The sequence below is a fragment of the Geotrypetes seraphini genome, chromosome 7, assembly GCF_902459505.1.
Source record: "Geotrypetes seraphini chromosome 7, aGeoSer1.1, whole genome shotgun sequence".
Taxonomy (NCBI): Eukaryota; Metazoa; Chordata; class Amphibia; order Gymnophiona; family Dermophiidae; genus Geotrypetes; species Geotrypetes seraphini.
In genome coordinates this window covers 23,937,724-23,955,837 of record NC_047090.1, presented here as the reverse complement: position 1 = coordinate 23,955,837, position 18,114 = coordinate 23,937,724, and the positions used below count along the sequence as shown (strand labels likewise).

Here is an 18,114-nt window from a genome sequence, read left to right as displayed (position 1 = left end):
CTACCAAATGGGGGGATTAGTACTAGAGGCAAGTAACCTTGAAAAGGACTTGGATGTGCTGGTGGACACAACAATGAAGTCAACAGCACAATGCGCAGCAGCCTCAAAGAAAGCAAACAGAATGTTGGGTATTATTAAGAAGGGTATTACAACCAGAACGAAGGAAGTCATCATGCCGCTGTATCGCGCGATGGTGCGCCTGCATCTGGAATACTGTGTCCAATATTGGTCACCGTACCTAAAGAAGGACATGGAGATACTTGAGAGGGTTCAGAGAAGAGTGACAAAAATGATAAAAGGTATGGAAAACCTTTCAAACGCAGACAAGTTAGAAAGGCTGGGGTTCTTCAACCTGGAGAAGCGGAGACTCAGAGGAGACATGATAGAGACTTACAAGATTATGAAGGGCATAGAGAAGGTAGAAAGGGACAGATTCTTCAGCCTATTGGAAACTACAAGAACAAGGGGACACTCAGAGAAATTGAAAGGGGACAGGTTTAGAACCAATGCTAGGAAATTTTTCTTGACTCAGAGGGTGGTAGACACCTGGAATGCGCTTCCGGAGGATGTGATAGGACAGACTACCTTAAGGGGATTCAAAGAGGGATTGGACAAGTTCCTGAAGGATACAGGGATTGAGGGATATAGATAGAGGTAGAGATAGGATTATGGAAGGGTATAGATAGAAGAATAATGGGGATGGAAAGGTTTTAGACAAAGGATCACTTACAGGTCATGGACCTGATGGTCCGCCGCGGGAGCGGACTGCTGGGCGCGATGGACCCCTGGTCTGACCCAGCGGAGGCATCTTCTTATGTTCTTTTAAATATTACCCCCTTTTTATTAAGCCACGGTAGAAGAGCTAAATGCTCCAACGCTCATAGAATTCCTATGAGCTTCGGAGCATTTAGCTCTCCGGACCACGGTAGAAATCTCTACTGCGGCTTAGTAAAACGGGGGAGGGGTTCAAGTGATGCTTGTAAAAACAGTGAAGCTGGGTCTAATACTGCCGATTCTAATTTGCCAAGAAGCATTTTAGTGGTTATACCAGTGTTCTGCAAACTTTCTCGAGCCGTGGCACACTAAACCTAGTGGCCCGGCTCAAGGCATCTGGAAGTGCGCAGACATCGCCGTGGTGACATCATGCACATGCATGATATTATCACGTTGACATCCATGCATCTGCGAAGGCCTCCAGACAGGCCCTGAGACGGTAATGGGGGGTGCCAGCAGGGAAGAGGGCCAGAGAAAAGGAGAGGCGCCAGCTGATTGCCTACAGGACGTGCCTTTCGCCGTGAGAGGCATGTCCTGTTGGTAGTCAGCCAGTGTTGGCGCCTCTCCTCCTCCCCAGTTTGACGTGGCACACCTGAAATCTCAGGAAGCACATTAGTAGGCTATGGCACACAATTTGCGATACTCTGGGTTATACAGTAGCATTATTACATATAAATGTTGAATTCTCCTTTTTTTTCCCCCCCATTCACTCTGGTATTGTAATAGCCATTAGGGAAATCCTGTGTTGCTCTCAAGACTTTAACATGTATGGTATCTATAGCTGTATAATATGACACATGGACAGTGGTATGATGGCAACAGCTCCTGTTTTAGAGCAAGTTCAGATTCCAAATTCTTGGCATCCATAATGGAAGAAAAGATGAATTACATCCATGGGGCCTCTGATATTTGTCAGCTGATGTTGACAGAGCTAGTTAGAGAATTTGCAGTCTCTTAGAGTCCTAGAACTCCTTATTAAATTTCTTTCATTTGTAACCTTGTTTCAGACTCTGGAAGACTTGAATGACTTTAAAAGCTGCAGTGAGAGAACTGACCTTATGGCTTCAACTGCAAAGTCCTAGTGTAGGAAATGTGAGTTTAAAGTAGAGAAAGACACAGGGACAAATATGTCTCCATCCCCACGAGGTCTATTTCCATCCCCACCCTGTCCCCGCAAGCTCTAGCCTCATCTGCACAAGACGAGGACTGGGGCAGGGATGGTTCCCATGACATTTTCTAGTTTAAAGTTCATGTCTAGTAGGACCAGCAGAGGTCACCAGAGAGAAAATGTGTTTGATCTGATGGATGAAAAGGGGCTGCTGTTGTCATAGCAACACCTGATGGCCAAAAAGAGCTTAGATGAGGGTATATCTTAAAAGTTCCCACCACTTCGTCAGGCTGGCAAGGGCATATGTGTTCTCTAGGGACAGGAGTCCCTTTAAAAGAGGGGAAATTTTTGAGAAGGAAGGGACAGAGAGAGGGAAAAGAAAGGAAGCCTATTGGTGAATAGGGTAGAAGATGAATGGAGAATTTTAATGAGGGGAATGGAATGTTTTATTTCAAATTCTTTATTTCTTTATAGGGTTCCACAATCCCAATTAACCAGGCACGTCCAAATCGCAACCTAACATTTACCAAAAAAGAACCATTAGGGTAAGGCTCTTTTACATAGTAATATAATGACATAGTAAATGATGGCATATACTGTATATTCCAACTAGTCCATTCAATCTTACTGTGCAGTTTATTACCCAGATAAATTAAGATATATAGTTCCATAATTAGACCAATACCAGCTCCCCTAATGACTTCTACCTAACCTCTAAATTCTCCTCCCTCTCTGTCTCCAAGCATACTTATTAATATCAGGCTTATAACCATGGCCCCCTCCTTGCAGGTTTCCCTAGCCATTGTGGAAGGCCAGAACTAAGTTATAATCGTAACTGTTCTATGCAGACTACCTCAGTCCAGTGGCGTAGTAAGGGGAGGAGGGGTTGAGGCTAGGGGTGTGGACTGCCCCGGACGCCATCGTGGCAGGGGCATTGGCGCATCTCCTTCTACTGTTCACACAAGCCTCGGCTCCCTTCTGATGTCACTTCCTGTGATGTCAGAAGGGAGTTGAGGCCAGTGCAAGTAGGAGGTGGAAGTTGTTGCTCGATCTGGCAACATTTCAAGAGGTATGCGGGGAGGTGGGTAGCACTCTAGCACCAGGGAAGAGTGGGGGCACTTGGCATGGCAGTGCCGGGCACCACTATCCCAGATAGCTCCCACCCTCACTACGCCACTGCCCCAGTCATCGTACAATCTTATACAGCGTCGAAGTATTTTTAGCAGTGGAGATTTGTTTAGTGTAATACAGGGATTTAGCTTTAACTATTTTAGCTTCCCATCCATCACCGTGTCATTTCTAAAACTCTATTATTAATTTTTAAAACAAGAAACACTGGACAGCCAGAATTCATTAATAAATTTTTGATACCATACTCCACATCGCGATTTCTTTGTTCCTCGGAGCAAAATTTATTAGTAATCCCAGCCTTGAACCATATTAATACTAGAAGAAACATTATTTTTTCAGTAGTTGCCCCGACCCTCTGGAACTCAGCACCAAATGCTCTTAGAGAGATAACTAATCTTGAGAAATTTAAATCTTTCCTTAAGACATTCCTTTGTAAAGATACCTTTCAAGTGTAAATGTCCTTTTAAGGATTTTTATTAAAAAAAAAAAAACACCCCACCAAACAAACATGAAACTTTTTATCTTTTATAAGTCCACTTCTATTGGACTTACTTGTTTTTAACCCCACCAGATCGATGTTATAAATAGCTGGGTGGGTAAATGGGAATGAGGAGAGGGTTAAATTAGAATGTTTACTAGAAGAGGCCCTTAGACTTACTTCTTTAAAAAAAGAAAGGAAAACACAAATGGGAAAGGAAGAAACTGAATGTTTCTTGTTTGCTATCATTGACTAAATCCTCTTAGACATTGTAAGTGTCTTTAAACATGAATGTTTTAAGATTTTGCCTTCCTTGTTCAATCCATTATCCAATCCAGACTAGACTATTATAATTCCATCTATCTAAGTCTAACTAAAAAAGTCTTCAAAGTCTTCAACTAATTCAGAACACTGTGGCCAAGCTGATCTTCGCAAAACGCAAATTTGATCATGTTTCCCCACTTATGTCCAAACTCCACTGGCTCCCAATAATTTCCAGAGTTCGTTTTAAATGCGCCTGCCCAGCTTTTGAAAGCCTACACAGCATTCTCCCCCCCCCCCCCCAATCCCTCTGTCTTGGAACTCCTCGAGTCCTGACACCACCAGGCACTCCCCAAAACTTAAATTATCCTTCCCCTTGCTAAAAGGTATCCTCTATGCGGTAAAATTGGGAAAATCTCTCTTTTTCAGAATCTCAGTGCTTTGGAATAATCTCACTTCCCCAGTACGGAATCAGGGCTCCTTCCAACTATTCTGTAAACACCTGAAAACCAGGCTTTTCACAAATATCTAATGCTCTCCTCCCCCCCTATACTCAACTTCCAATTTCAATGTGTTATTCTTCCTATATTAAGCTTTTGTAAACCGTGTCGAGCTCTATAATTATGGAGAGGATACGGTATATAAACTTAAGGTTTAGTTTAGTTTAGATTTGATATGAATTTTGGTATAGAGTTTTCTTGCCTAAGATGATTGGGTAGAGCATTCCTTAAGGTTGGTGTCGTAAAAGATACAACGGATTGATGGGATTGAGAGGAAAATAAGAACATAAGAATTGCCACTACTGGGTAAGACCAGTGGTCCATCGTGCCCAGCAGTTCGCTCCCGCGGCGGCCCTTAGGCCAAAGACCAGTGCCCTAACTGAGTCCAGCCCTACCTGCGTATGTTCTGGTTCAGCAGGAACTTGTCTAACTTTGTCTTGAAACCCTGGAGGGTGTTTTCCCCCTATAACAGTCTCCGGAATACTTTTAAATCTTGTCATTCAAGGATTACACAGAAATATAAACTATCGTTCCCCTCTTTTAGGGAAATTAAATCTGTCGGGAAGCTTAGTCAGTCTCTTGCGTTTAAACTGGTAGAAACTTGGAATAGACTCCCTGAGATTTGTTGAGTAGAGTGGAGTGATCTAGAAGTAGTATAAGGAAGTAGTAATCTATCGATTAATGCTGGGGAGTGTTCTAATTTAATTCTGAAAGTGAGAAGTAAGATTTTGAATGTTATATGATGAGATATGGGGAACCAGTGAGCGTCTTTTAAAAGCGGAGTAACATGATCAAATTTTTTGACCTTATATATAATTTTTACAGCTGTATTTTGTATAGGTTGAAGTCTTCTAATTTCTACTATTTATCATTTTTAAAGCGCTGAAAGGCATGCGCAGCTCTCTTTAACTTACTTATATTGTATGGTGAGACCTCCAAAGTTCACCCAAAACTTACTGTACCCACCTGTATATATCAGTAGCCTTTATGCTTGTAAGTACCATCTTTATGTAGGTACAATAGGTTTTGGGTGGGTGTTGGAAGGCTCACCATACAATATAAGCAGGTAATTGTGAGATATATACCTCGGATATTTTAATGTGACGTTCACTGCAGTACCCCCTCGAGTGCCCCTATGCTCTGCTCAGATGTGTCTGTGTGCTGTCATACAGACGAGTATACTGTTTCTTTCACATCTTTGGTGGTGGGAGGCGGTTGGTGACCACTGGAAGAGTAAAGGGAGGGGGGGGGGGTCATACCTTAATCCCTCAAGTGGTCGTCTGGTCAGTTTGGGCACCTTTTTGACTCTTATTCATTTTTAAAATGGGTATAGTCCCAAACATTTAAATGGTGATCTGGACGTTTTGTTAAATGTTAAATGCAAAACGTTCAACTCCTTAATCCACCCAAATCACGAACAGGGGAATGAACAGCCTAGAAAAAACATCTAAAATATGGGTTTTAAAAGTAATGATTTGGGCATTTTAGCAAGAAAAACATTCAAATATCACTTTATGCCATTTCTTTGGATGTTTTTCTCTTTTGAAAATGAGCCCCTTCGCAGAGGGTAATTTAACCTCCTTTTCCTGCTCCTGATAACCTTTAGCACACTTTTCCCCATTCTTTCCAAGTTGCTTTTCTGATTCTTGATGGCAGTAGCCAATGCTTGTGTGAACCAATGTCCACGAGTCCAATTAAACTGTGTTCTGAAACGTCCCTCTCTTCTTTTTATTTCAAGCGTCTGTTCCATTGTAATCCCATGGAATTACCCTCTCATGATGCTTGCATGGAAGAGTGCGGCATGCTTGGCTGCGGGCAACACGCTGGTTCTCAAACCAGCCCAGGTAAAACTCTGGGGGGGGGGTGCTCAGTCATTCTCCAGGCGTCCTAAATGTATTTGGAACACTTTCCAAAACATGTAAAAATCATTTGGGGATCCTTCAATCCCCCTCCATTCATTGACATAATAACTTCCTGTAACGTGCACTGCTCAGGTCCAAACCTGAGGAGAAGGTTCACCGTGGTCCTACACAGGACGCTACTGAAAATGACCAAAATCTGATGAGCAGACCTGCCAAATCTTCAGCTTTCAGGGGTCAACTCCCGCTTTAGCAAGGCAGCTCCTGCACATGAGGCATACGGTTACCAGATTTTTTTTTTTCATCAAAAAGAGAGGATGCGTAACCCCTCCCTGTTCTACCCACAGCCCCTGCCCTACACAAACCTCACCTCTTTAGGGCTGCTTCTGGAGGGTGTCTGCACATGCGTGGATGTGACGCAGTGATGTTGCACACGTGCGCATACATGTGACATCATCGTGTCACATTTACGCATACACAAAGGCCCTCCAGATGCGGTCCCGAGCTCAACGCTTTTCAAAGCCTGGACAAACTACCGGGTTTTGAAAACACCATCCGGATACCTGGACAGTCAGAAGAAATGTCTGGTAAATCCAGAGATCTGGTAACGCTCATGAGGCATGATCTCTGCTAAGCATCCTCCCTGTGCCGCAGAAGGATGCCTTCATAAAACATCATCTTCCCCTGCTTCGACAGCAGGAGATGACATTTTATGAAGGTTTACTGCTTCAGTGGCATGGGGAGATTCGCTCTCTTTGCCTCTGGCTGCCAATCGTCTGTGCCAGAGCTGGATCTGAGTGGAGCGTTAGGCCAGGAAGGGGGGGCGGCGACCCTGAATCTTCTGCTGAGTGGGTTGGTCCCCTTGGCAGCTCTGGATGAGACTGCAATCATTTTCAATACAGTAATTTTGAAAAGTGCTGAAAAATCTATGCAAAAGCATGGTTTCAGTGGCGTGCCAAGGGGGGAGCGGGTTTTATAAAAGTGGGGGGTTAATACAGTATATTGTTTACAGAAGATCATGAGACTGTTGGTTTCAAGTTTTACAATCATATTAAGCAGCAGACAACACTGTTATAAGGAAATAAGCCGTTTCTTCATCCACCTGCATATCACATTCCTCTTTGATGTTAAAAGGAACATGGGTCTGGATCGCAGGGGAGGGTGAAGGGAGCTGCAGAAAAATGAAAAAATGAATGTAGAACAGTGCTGCTTGTTGAAACTGAAAGTTACCACAATAAGCATAAGGAAACATACAAATGATTAAATGCATTTTTCTGTGTATTCACATTTAGGTCACACCACTGACGGCTCTAAAGTTTGCAGAGTTGACAGCAAACGCAGGCTTTCCAAAGGGAGTTATCAATATTTTACCAGGGTCAGGTAATTTCTCTAACATTTCCTTCTTTTACTCTTGTACTGAACCTTGATGAAGACATTAATAGATGACTAAGGGCTAGATGTACAAAACACGGTCGCTAAGACCGTGTGGGTCACTGTGGGCCGATTTTTTGGCCAATTCTGAAACTGTGACCAATGTTCCAGCAAGTTTGCATGTAAATCATTTTCGCAGATTTGCCTAATCCCATCTGATCGGTCACTGAGAGTGACTTTGACGCATGTGTGTAGAGCCAGTTTGGAGAAGCCCGAACAGCTGAGCGCCAGGGGAAGCCCCAAAGCAGCCTCTTGCCACTCAGCTGTTGGTGTGATTTTTTTTTCTTTTTAATGGCACATATGTTGTGTGTGAGTTACATACGCACAATATCTATCCCTGTTAAAAAAAAAACAAAACTGCGAGCCCCCCCCCCCTTCTGATGACGGTCCACACACCCCCAATGATCCCTGGAACCATAATAGTGGCAGGAGGGATGCCCACTCTCTCCTACCATCATGCACCACCCCTCCATGCCAGCTGAACTGCCCCACCCACAAGACCCCCTTCCCCATACGTCAATAAAAAATGGCAGGAGAGATGCCCACTTTCTCCTGCTGCCACGAACCCCCTCCCCCGCTGAACTGAACTTCCCCACCAGGATCCCCCCTGAAATGACCCTCCCCTTCCCCCCCTTTACCAAAAATTGGCAGGAAGGTTGCCCACACCCTCCTGCCACCGAAACACCCCTGTATCTCTAAATTATGATGACAGGAGGAAGGATGCCCAGTCCCTCCTGCTTGCAGGCCCACTACTACAAAATGGTGGGCCTGGTGCTTGGGATGCATGGGAAGGGGCCTAAGGCCCTGATAGGCTCCTCCCTGTGTATCCCTCTCCTGGGAGGGGCCTAGGCATCTCAGCCAAAGGCCCTGATTGGCTCAGATGCCTAAGGCCCTTCCCCTAACCTTAAGCATCTGAGCCAATCAGGGGCTTAGGCTCCTTCCTGTGTGTCCAGGGAGGGAGGGAGGAGCCTAAGGCCCTGATTGGCTCATATGCCTAAGGCCCCTCCCCTGGGAGGGGTCAGGTGTTGAGCCAATCAGGGCCTTAGGCCCCTCCCTTTGTATCACAGGATGCACCGGGAAAGAGAAGGTCCTGTCAGTTTTTTGGCGTCGATATTATCAATATGATTCTGGCATGCAATGTTAGGCCATTCATCGAAAGGCTGGTTTTAATATTAATGACCTCATTTTAATAGTAAAAAGGTCATTTGCATACCAGAATCGGACAATGTACGACCGCATGGAGAACTACACAGTAAGCCGTTTTGAGAATTGGGTCGGCAAATTCTGTCGGTCGCAAAAACCAGAAAGTTTTGTGCATTTAGCCCTAAAACAGTACTACAACATTAGAAGGAAGTTGGCAGTTGGCTGAAATATTTTTCATTGGTATACAGCTTCATATGATACAAAATAACTTAATATTATTGATCACTTCCGTTAATTCTTCCCTTGACAGTCCTGCAGAAATAAGGTTACCAAATTTGTTGAAGACAAAGATGACCTGTGGCCACGCCCCATTCTGCCCCCAGCCCTGCCCCCACACCAACCTCCTTCCTTGAGTCCAGGGCCATGTCTAGAGTGCCTCAGAGCATGCAAGGATGTGACGCAGTGACATCACACACATGTGCAGCAGCAGATGCCCCTCACAGTAAAGCACATGACCAGTTAGCGATGATATTCACGGGTTAAGTGCCGCTGAATATCATTCGAAAATTCACTCGACAAATTTAAGACTAAACTAAAAACGCTCTTATTCCAAGACGCATACCATAGCGTCTAAATATTTCCTTTCCAACAGCCCGCAAAATAAACATGAACCACTTTTAAGAAGCGATCCCCATTCCTGATGTTTTATCCTCCCCCTCCCTCTTCCCTTTAATTAATTTGTTTTTTAATTATGTAATTATTAACTTTCTCTTCCCCCTTTCCTCTCAAGCTTATGTTCGTATTTGTAATTTGTCTATTTAATGTTCACATTTCCCCCCCCCTTACAAAAATTAATTTTAACCTTTCATTTTTAGCATTGTAAACCGGCCAGGTGCACATCAATGGTCGGTATATTAAAATTAATTGAACTTGAAAAAGAAGGAACAAAAACCCCACGTAAAATTGAACAAAAGAAAAACAAATGGGGAGTGGGATAGACCACGTCAACCTTGGGACAAACAATCTTTATTCCAATTTGCACAGAAATAGTACATATAAAACCATATATAATAAATAGTCTTATAAGCAGAATGTCCTTATTGTAGAAGGATCCAGTAGATGACCCAATATGGCTCATATTTCGGCCTCCAGATGGAGGCCTGCCTCAGAGGTGTAATTATGGGTCCATGCTGACACTTGCCTGCAATCTTTCAGGCACACTTGGATTGCTTCGACCGCCTTTCTTCCCTCTCTAGGCGCGTGCAGCACGGGAGTTCTAAGCTAGCAGCAATATCCGGAGCTCGCGGTCTGTCCCACTTGTTTTTATTTTGCTGAATATCACTGGCCAGGCAGACTTGAATAGCCTCTCTGATATGTTAGGTTACATAATCTTCAAGTGCCATCCACCAAAGAGTGCAAAATACTGGAAAACAGCGGACCCCATGCAAAGTGCACCGTTAGGACTGGGGCGTATGACTGCTCTGCCCAGGTCCTTTCAGATTTGGGGCAAAGAGCTGCATATGATTTTTTGTTTACTCTTGCTCTATTCCAGGTGGTCTTGTTGGACAGCGTCTATCTGAACACCCCGATATCCGTAAACTTGGCTTCACCGGTTCAACCCCTATTGGCAAACAGATCATGAAAAGGTATTAACACATATTGAAACTGGAATATAGACTGTACTGCATACTATAATGTGCTCTCAGACTGATTGGATTGAGATAGTCTTTCTCATTCCCCTTAGTTTTTTCTTAGAAGCAGGCATAGGGGCCTAGTTAAGAGTTAGAACAGGGATGGGCAACTCCGGTCCTCGGGTTTTCAGGATTTCCCCAATGAATATGCATGAGATCTATTTGCATGCACTGCTTTCAATGCATATTCATTGGGGAAAACCCGACTGGATTCTGGCCCTCGAGGACTGGAGTTGCCTACCCCTGGGTTAGAATAATAAACAGGGAAATAATCCTGCAGCAAAAACAGTGATGATGAACAGGTCAAACTGCTTTACTTTATTCCTCAAAATGACTTTTCACAATTTCAACATAGATTTGGTCTTAATAAAAAACAAAGTTTTAAATGGTTGCAATTGAAGCAGGCCATTCAGGTTGGGTTCCCTGAATGGAAAACATTGAATAATCAATATAGTTTAGAGTTCTTATGCTTCCAAGCAGACTTCCTAGGGCATCAAGCCACATTATGGTATAAATTAATATCTGGATATTTGAATAAAAAACCAAAAAATGGTCTAAGAGACATTTGGAGCATTGAGATTAAGCATCAAATTACTGCATCTCAATGGCCACTAATTTGGTCTTGGAGAATGAGATGTACAGTGTCAGCATCTATGAGACAAACTTGGTTCTTTTTATTACATAGAGCTTTTTGGACCCCTACACGTTTGCAAAAATTAGATAGTTCTAAGTCCAATAAATGCTGGCACTGTAATCTGGAACCTGGGACGTTGGATCATTTACTGTATCATTGTCCCTACATTAAAAGTTTTTGGAATGCAATTTGGCCACAAATTAATAAATTGATGGAAAATCATGTAGCAATATCATATGATACAGTGTTATTTGGATTGATGATGAGAAAAAAAAGTCAAATTTCACCAGAAAATAACAAGCTTTTACTAGTCATGACAGGGGTTGCCATTCAGCATATAACCAATAACTGGAAGAATCATAGTAACCTTAATTATACATTTTGGTGGAATACAATTTGTCATATATTCAAAATGGAAAGAGTAATAGCAATACAAAGAGGGACATTTCCTAAATTTATAAAAATATGGGGGCCATTGACAAAGTATTGTACTGAATGAATAATAGGATTTATCTTCTTCTTTTCTTCTTTTTCTTGTCTTCTTTATGGCACACATGGAGGGGGGGTAGTGAAAATAATTTTACATAACATGTTATAATATGGTATACAATATGTATAAGGTGATTGGAAAGTACTTGAAGGGTGGGGAGTGGGAGAGGGGATAAAAAAAATTTGTTCAGAATATTATGTAATAGATATAAAAGTGATATTGTGTATTCATTAGTTGTAACTCAATATTTTGTACACTTCATGTAAAATATGAAAATGAATAAAGAATTATAAAAAAAAAAAAATGACTCAACACATATGTGTTTTGGCCCTCATGCCTGCATCAGGAGTCTACACAGTGACATAGTGTGGGGGGTGGTCCACCCAGGTGCAGTCTTCCTCCGGGCACTGGCACCCTTCCTGCTCTCCATCCCCCCTTCCCACTCCTTCCCCTGCCGCACGCGTGCGCATCCCTTCCTTTCCCTCCATACCTTTGTAACTTTGGTGCGAGCAGCCATGAAGTAGCTGCTTACGTTGGCTTCAGTGCTCTCTCTGATATCACTTCCGGAACCTGCGCCTAGGAAATAACATCAGAGAGAGTGCCGAAGCTGAAGCGAGCGGCCACTTTGTGGCTGCTCGCACCAAAAATAAAAAGATACGGGGAAGGGGCAGGTGCACATGGCAGGGGGCAGGGAAGAGGGCGGGAAAGGGTCAGCACCGTCCCTCCTTTACCCTCTTCCCCGCGCATGCATCCTTCCCCATACTTTTTTATTTCATCGCAAGCAGCCACCAATTTGCTGCCCTTGTTGGGTTCGGCGATCTCTCTGATGTCACGTCCCGGAAGTGACATCTGAGAGGAACGTCAAAAACTATTCGGGCAGCCAATTGGTCGCTGCTCGTGATGAAATTTAAAAAGTATGGGGAAGGGGGTACATGCGCATAGCGGGGGGGGGGAGTTGAGGAAGCGGCGGGGGGTGGAGGAGGGACGCCACCACTCCAGGTAGCTCGCGACGAAGTTAAAAAGGAGAAGGGAAGGGGCAGGAGTGGGAAGGGGAGGTGCAGACAGGTGAGCTGCCAGCATCCTCAGCAAGATGACGCCCAGGGCGGACCACCCCGCCACTGTGTCTGACACACATGCACAAGACCTGTGCTTTCTGTGAAACCCTTGTGCACGTGTGCCAAAATGTGATGTCGGAACGGAGCTGAGGCCAGTGCGAGGAGCAGGAAGCAGATGCTGCTAGCACTGGTGAACATTTCAAAAGGTATGCGGGGGCCTGATTTCCTCTGCCATGTCCCTGATGACATCATCAGAGACGCGACAGAGGAAATTAGGGCAGTAGAAGGCCACAAAGCAGCGTGTTTACTGTGCCTTGAACGCTACTGGAGCCGGAAGGGTTGTCGGCCGTCTAACGGTGGGAGGGTCAGCTGGGAGGGTCAATGGGAGTTTCGGGCGTGCCAGGTAGGGTCGGCGCCGGGGGAGGGGGGGGAGACGCAGCGTGTTACCTGCCGGTGGTCGTATTTCCTAGAATAGAACCCTTTGCGCGCATGCATACTCTTACCTGCCACGGACATACAGATCAGGGAACACGCAGGTAAGAGTGCCATGTGCGCTTAGCGTTTTATTATAGTAGATATATATATATATTTTTTTACCTTAGTCAGACACAAGATTAAAAAACCAGCCTCCAAAAAACCCTGATAGGATTAGAGTTTAAAAATACTGTAAAAAAAATTTTTTTTTTAAATCAATTTCACTGATTATTTTCAAGCTGTTCCAGTTCTATTTCCTGGCAGCATTGCCTTTTTAGGGTAATGGGCTTTGCAGACGTTGTTTTTACTCTCTTCTATTAGTTGCCCTCGCCTCTAGCAGTCAAAAGCAATTCCATCATGGTAAAGTCTGCTAACACTGGGATCAAGTGCACTTCTAGTTCCTCTTGTGCATGAAAGTAAAGCCTTGGGGATCATTTTCAAACATCTGAATGTTCATGATTTTATTCAACCTTGTTTTCCCAGCTGTGCTGTTAGCAACCTGAAAAAGGTCTCGCTTGAACTCGGTGGGAAATCTCCGCTTATTATATTCAGTGACTGTGACCTGGACAAAGCTGTGAGAATGGTAAGACAACACTAATATGAAATATATTTACTATAGTTTCCAGGTTATAAGTCATTTATGTTTCTTTACATAAGAATTTGTGGATGCAACTTACACAAAGGTACGGCTTATGTATGAGTTTTATATACGGTAATTTGTTGCCAGTGTTGATTCCTTGACTTGTTCCGCTGCATGCAGAAAACTGTGCCTTTTTCCTGACATTGTGCAAGGTCATTATCAGCTTTATGTTAAGAACATAAGAATAGCCTTACTGGGTCAGACCAATGGTCCATCAAGCCCAATAGCCCATTCTCACGGTGCCCAATCCAGGTCACTAATATCTGGCAATAACCCAAAGAGTAGCAACATTACAGAGCCGAGATTGTGATGTCATAATGCCTCATTCCTCCAATGCCTAAGAGCCAACCTCATCAGTGATGTCACAATGGCTTGATTGTCCTATAGTTGGCTCACATAAGAATAGCCTTACTGGGTCATACCAATGGTCCATTAAACCCAGTATCCCATTCTCACAGTGACCAATCCAGGTCACTAGTACCTGGCCAAAATCCAAGGAGTAGCAACATAACATGCTACTGATCCAGGGCAAGCAGTGGCTTCCCCTATGTCTTTCTCACTAACAGACTATGGACTTTTCCTCCAGAAAATTGTCCAAATCTTTCTTAAAACCAGCTATTTTTCCGCTCTTACCACAACTTCTGGCAATGCGTTCCATGATTCTCTGAGCCTGCAAGGCCCGGATGTGCATTTTAGTGGAAGAAAAAAAACTGACCAATAATGAGGAGAACCAAACACCTGAACCCTTGAAGAAAGTGAACTAGTGCAGATAGGGCTGTGCACAGCTCCCTCCTCCTCCTTGCAAGCTCATGGTGGGCTCTGAGCCAGGCACAGGGAGTGCGTTGAGCATGTGGCTGCAGGGTCTTGGGGGTGCAGGCGGTGTCCAAGTCCCCAAATCCCCTTTTTGCAGGCCTGAGTGTGGATAAAGTTCCTGAGAAGTGAGGACGCTGAAAAAAGAGCGCCTATTGTGAACCCTTGAGAAAGCCCGGTTAGGGCGAAACGGGTCCCGTCGGGATGTGCTCAGCAATTCTGTCTTCAGAATAAATGATTGAATTATCAGTCGATGCTGGTTTGTCTTACTTCTGGATAGATTGGAAGATGATAGAACTCAGCAAGTGTTAAAGAAAGAAGAAAATTTCTCCCTTTTCTCATAAAGTGAGGTGGAGTTTTGCTTTATCAAGATTTGAATTACCTCGCTTTCATCTTCATTGTCATTGAGTGATTACTATTTTTTGGAAGATGGCCACTGATACGTGGAAGACTGGTTTCAGTTTTTCGGGTGCAGGCAGTGTCCAAGTCCCCAAATCCCCTTTTTGCAGGCCTGAGTGTGGATAAAGTACTTGCAGCCTCAAGTACCAATTGCTATCCAGACATTATAGAGTACGATTTGAACTGCCAACACCATATGTTTTGCTGCATCTTATACAAAGGAGTGACTTATATGTCAATTTTCTTACTTTTTTTGGTCCCTACGACGTACACACAGGAGTAACTTATAACCTGGAAATTATTAGCTCTTATATAAATTGCATGCAGCTTGTTCTTACCGTGTTTCCCCGATGATAAGGCAGGGCCATCAAATAAGACAGCCCCCCCTTTTTAGAAAAAATTGTAAAATAAGGCACCCCCCCCGCAAATAAGCCACCCACCGATACCTGTGCTTACCCGAATCGGGTGGTACGGTGGGTGACTCCGTGTGGTCCCTCCGTCTACCGCGGGGGTCGGCAACCCGCGGCTCCAGAGCCGCATGTGGCTCTTTTCCACCTTTGCCGTGGCTCCGGTAGTGTGTCACGCAGGAATGCAACTTACAAGTCCGGCGTCGCGGCGGGAAATAGCCATGCTGAGCAGTGAGCTCAGCACGTACACAGATGAAAGCCTTGCTTGCTGATTGGTCCGGCGGCCGTGCCGCCGGACCAATCAGCAAGCAAGGCTTTCATCTGTGTAGTGCTGAGCTCACTGCTCAGCATGGCTATTTCCCACCGCGACGCCGGACTTGTAAGTTGCATGCCTGAAAAAGAAATCATCCTGGCCGGGGTCGGTGTCATGCTCCGGAGATCTACAGCCTTCCTATCTCCCTCTCCCTTCTACCTGCTTCCGGCCACATCCCCTGCTCCGCGGCTCTCTTCGGCAACTCAGCAGCAGCGATCGACACAAGCTTCTGACGTCGGGGCCTACCCTCTGCGAGTCCCGCTTGTTTCAACTTCCTTTTTCCACAAAGGCGGGACTCGTAGAGGGAAGGCCTCGATGTCGGCAGCTTGTCTTGATCACCGCTGCTGACGAGTTGCTGAAGAGAGCCGCGGAGCAGGGGGATGTTGCCAGGTGCAGGTAGAAGGGAGAGGGCCAGATGCAGGACTCGTGGGTGAGGGAGGAGAAGAGAGAGGGGAGGGAAACAAAAGGAAATATTTCATACTGGGCTGGGCCGGAGTGGAGGGAGGGTGGAAAGACATTGAAAGGGTAAATAAGGCATCCCCCCGAAAATAAGCCCTAGAGCATATTTTGGCCTTCCAAAAAAAATAAGACAGTGTCTTACCATCGGGGAAACACGGTACCTACTGAAAAATGTACAATATACTTTCCAGTGTGAAACCTAACTGGAGTGACACTATGATAGTGATCACCAGACGTCCGAAAAAACCCAGATATGTCCTCTTTTTAAAGGACTATCCAAGCTCCCAAATGGGCTTTTCAAAACCCGGCATTTGTCCGGGTTTTGGAAAGCCCCAACAAACTCCGGCCGCATATGGAGGACCTCTGAGTAGGAGCGGATGATGTCAAACACATCCACATCCAGGCCCTCCAGATGCGACCGGAGCTCGTCGCAGAAGAGAGGAGGCTTGCTGGGGGTGGGGCTGGAGACAGAACCGGGAGGAATGGGGCGGGGCTGGAGGCGGAACAGGGCGTGGTTATGTGTTCGGAGTGTTCCTTTATAAAATATGGTAACCCTACCACCAGACATCTGAGAGAAGGAAGGTAATTACAATTCCAACATTTACTATGCTATATTAATGCATTCTCCACGAGATGCTGGCAATGGCTGACTGCCTACAGGATGTGCCTCTCGTAGTGAGAGACATATCCTGTAGGAAATAAGCCGGCACCAATGCCTCTCCTTCTTTCCGTGCGCCTTCCCTTCTGGCACCCCCCCCCCCCACACACACACACACACACTGGTGGCTCAGGGCCCATCGGTAGGACCTTCACGCATATGTCGATGTGATGACATCATGCATATACGTGAAGTCATCGCATTGACGTCTGTGCATTTCCAGATGCCTCGAGCTGCGGCCACTAGGTTTAGTGTGCTGCGGCTTGACAAAGTTTGCAAGACACTGCCTTTCTTATTGCTCCTATGCAGGGCAGGATTTATGTGTAAGCTAGACAAGCGACAGTTGAAAGGGGATAAATTCCGTACAAACGTAAGGAAGTTCTTCTTCACCCAGAGAGTGGTGGAAAACTGGAACGCTCTTCCGGAGGCTTTTATAGGGGAAAACACCCTCCAGGGATTCAAGACAAAGTTGGACAAGTTCCTGATAAACTGGAATGTACGCAGGTGAGGCTGGACTCATTTAGAGCTCTGGTCTTTGACCTAAGGGCCGCCGCGGGAGCCGGCTACTGGGCATGATGGACCACTGGTCTGACCCAGCAGCAGCAATTCTTACGTTCTTTAGGGCCTCATGCTTCACTGGTATTGGAAAATATTAAACATAAGAAAATAAGAGTTGCCATACTGGGACAGACCGAAGGCCCATCAAGCCCAGTATCCTGTTTCCAGCAGTGGCCAACCCAGGTCACAAGTACCTTATAAGATCCCAAGGAGTAAAACATATCCTAGAAATAAGCAGTGCATTTTCCCAAGTCCATCTTAATATGAACTTTTTTTTTAGGAAATTATCCATACCTTTTTAAAATCCTGCTAAGCTAACTATTTTCACCACATTCTCTGTCAACAATTTCCTGTCCCTGTCCTATTCTTGCAAGCTCTGTCCTCATCTGCACAAGCCTCAAACAATTTAAAATCATAAGTGTTTGAAGTTTGTGCGGTTAAGGTAGAGCTTACAGGAATGGGGCGGGGACACGGACAGCGACAAAACTTGCGGGGATGGGCCAGGGAAATGGAGTTCCTGCGGGGATGGCGACAAATTTGTCCCCATGTCATTCTCTACATAAAATCAAAGCTGTCACTCTAGGTTCAGTGGTTCCTTGAACTGAAAGAGTGTGATGGGAAAGGGGTCAGCTTGGAAAAGAGACGACTGAGGGGAGATATGATTGAAGTCTACAAAATGCTGAGTGGAGTAGAACAGGTACAAGTGGAGCAATTTTTCACTCTGTCAAAAATTACAAAGACTAGGGCACACTCGAAGTTACAGGGAAATATTTTTTTAAACCAATAGGAGGAAATTTTTTTCACTCAGAGAATAGTTAAGTTCTGGAACGCGTTGCCAGAG

General features: G+C 44.9%; 1 protein-coding gene across 7 annotated transcripts in view; it reads left to right on the top strand.

Annotated features, from left to right (window-relative positions):
• The window catches only part of ALDH1L2 (aldehyde dehydrogenase 1 family member L2), a 116,588-nt gene that overhangs the window by 75,474 nt on the left and 23,000 nt on the right, over positions 1-18,114 (top strand). For all 7 annotated transcript variants that reach the window (XM_033950812.1, XM_033950811.1, XM_033950815.1 and 4 more), the window contains 5 exons: positions 2,357-2,427; positions 5,991-6,096; positions 7,404-7,491; positions 10,238-10,331; positions 13,513-13,612. In XM_033950812.1, coding sequence (XP_033806703.1) covers positions 2,357-2,427; positions 5,991-6,096; positions 7,404-7,491; positions 10,238-10,331; positions 13,513-13,612 — 459 coding nt within the window. The remainder of the gene's footprint in view (positions 1-2,356; positions 2,428-5,990; positions 6,097-7,403; positions 7,492-10,237; positions 10,332-13,512; positions 13,613-18,114) is intronic.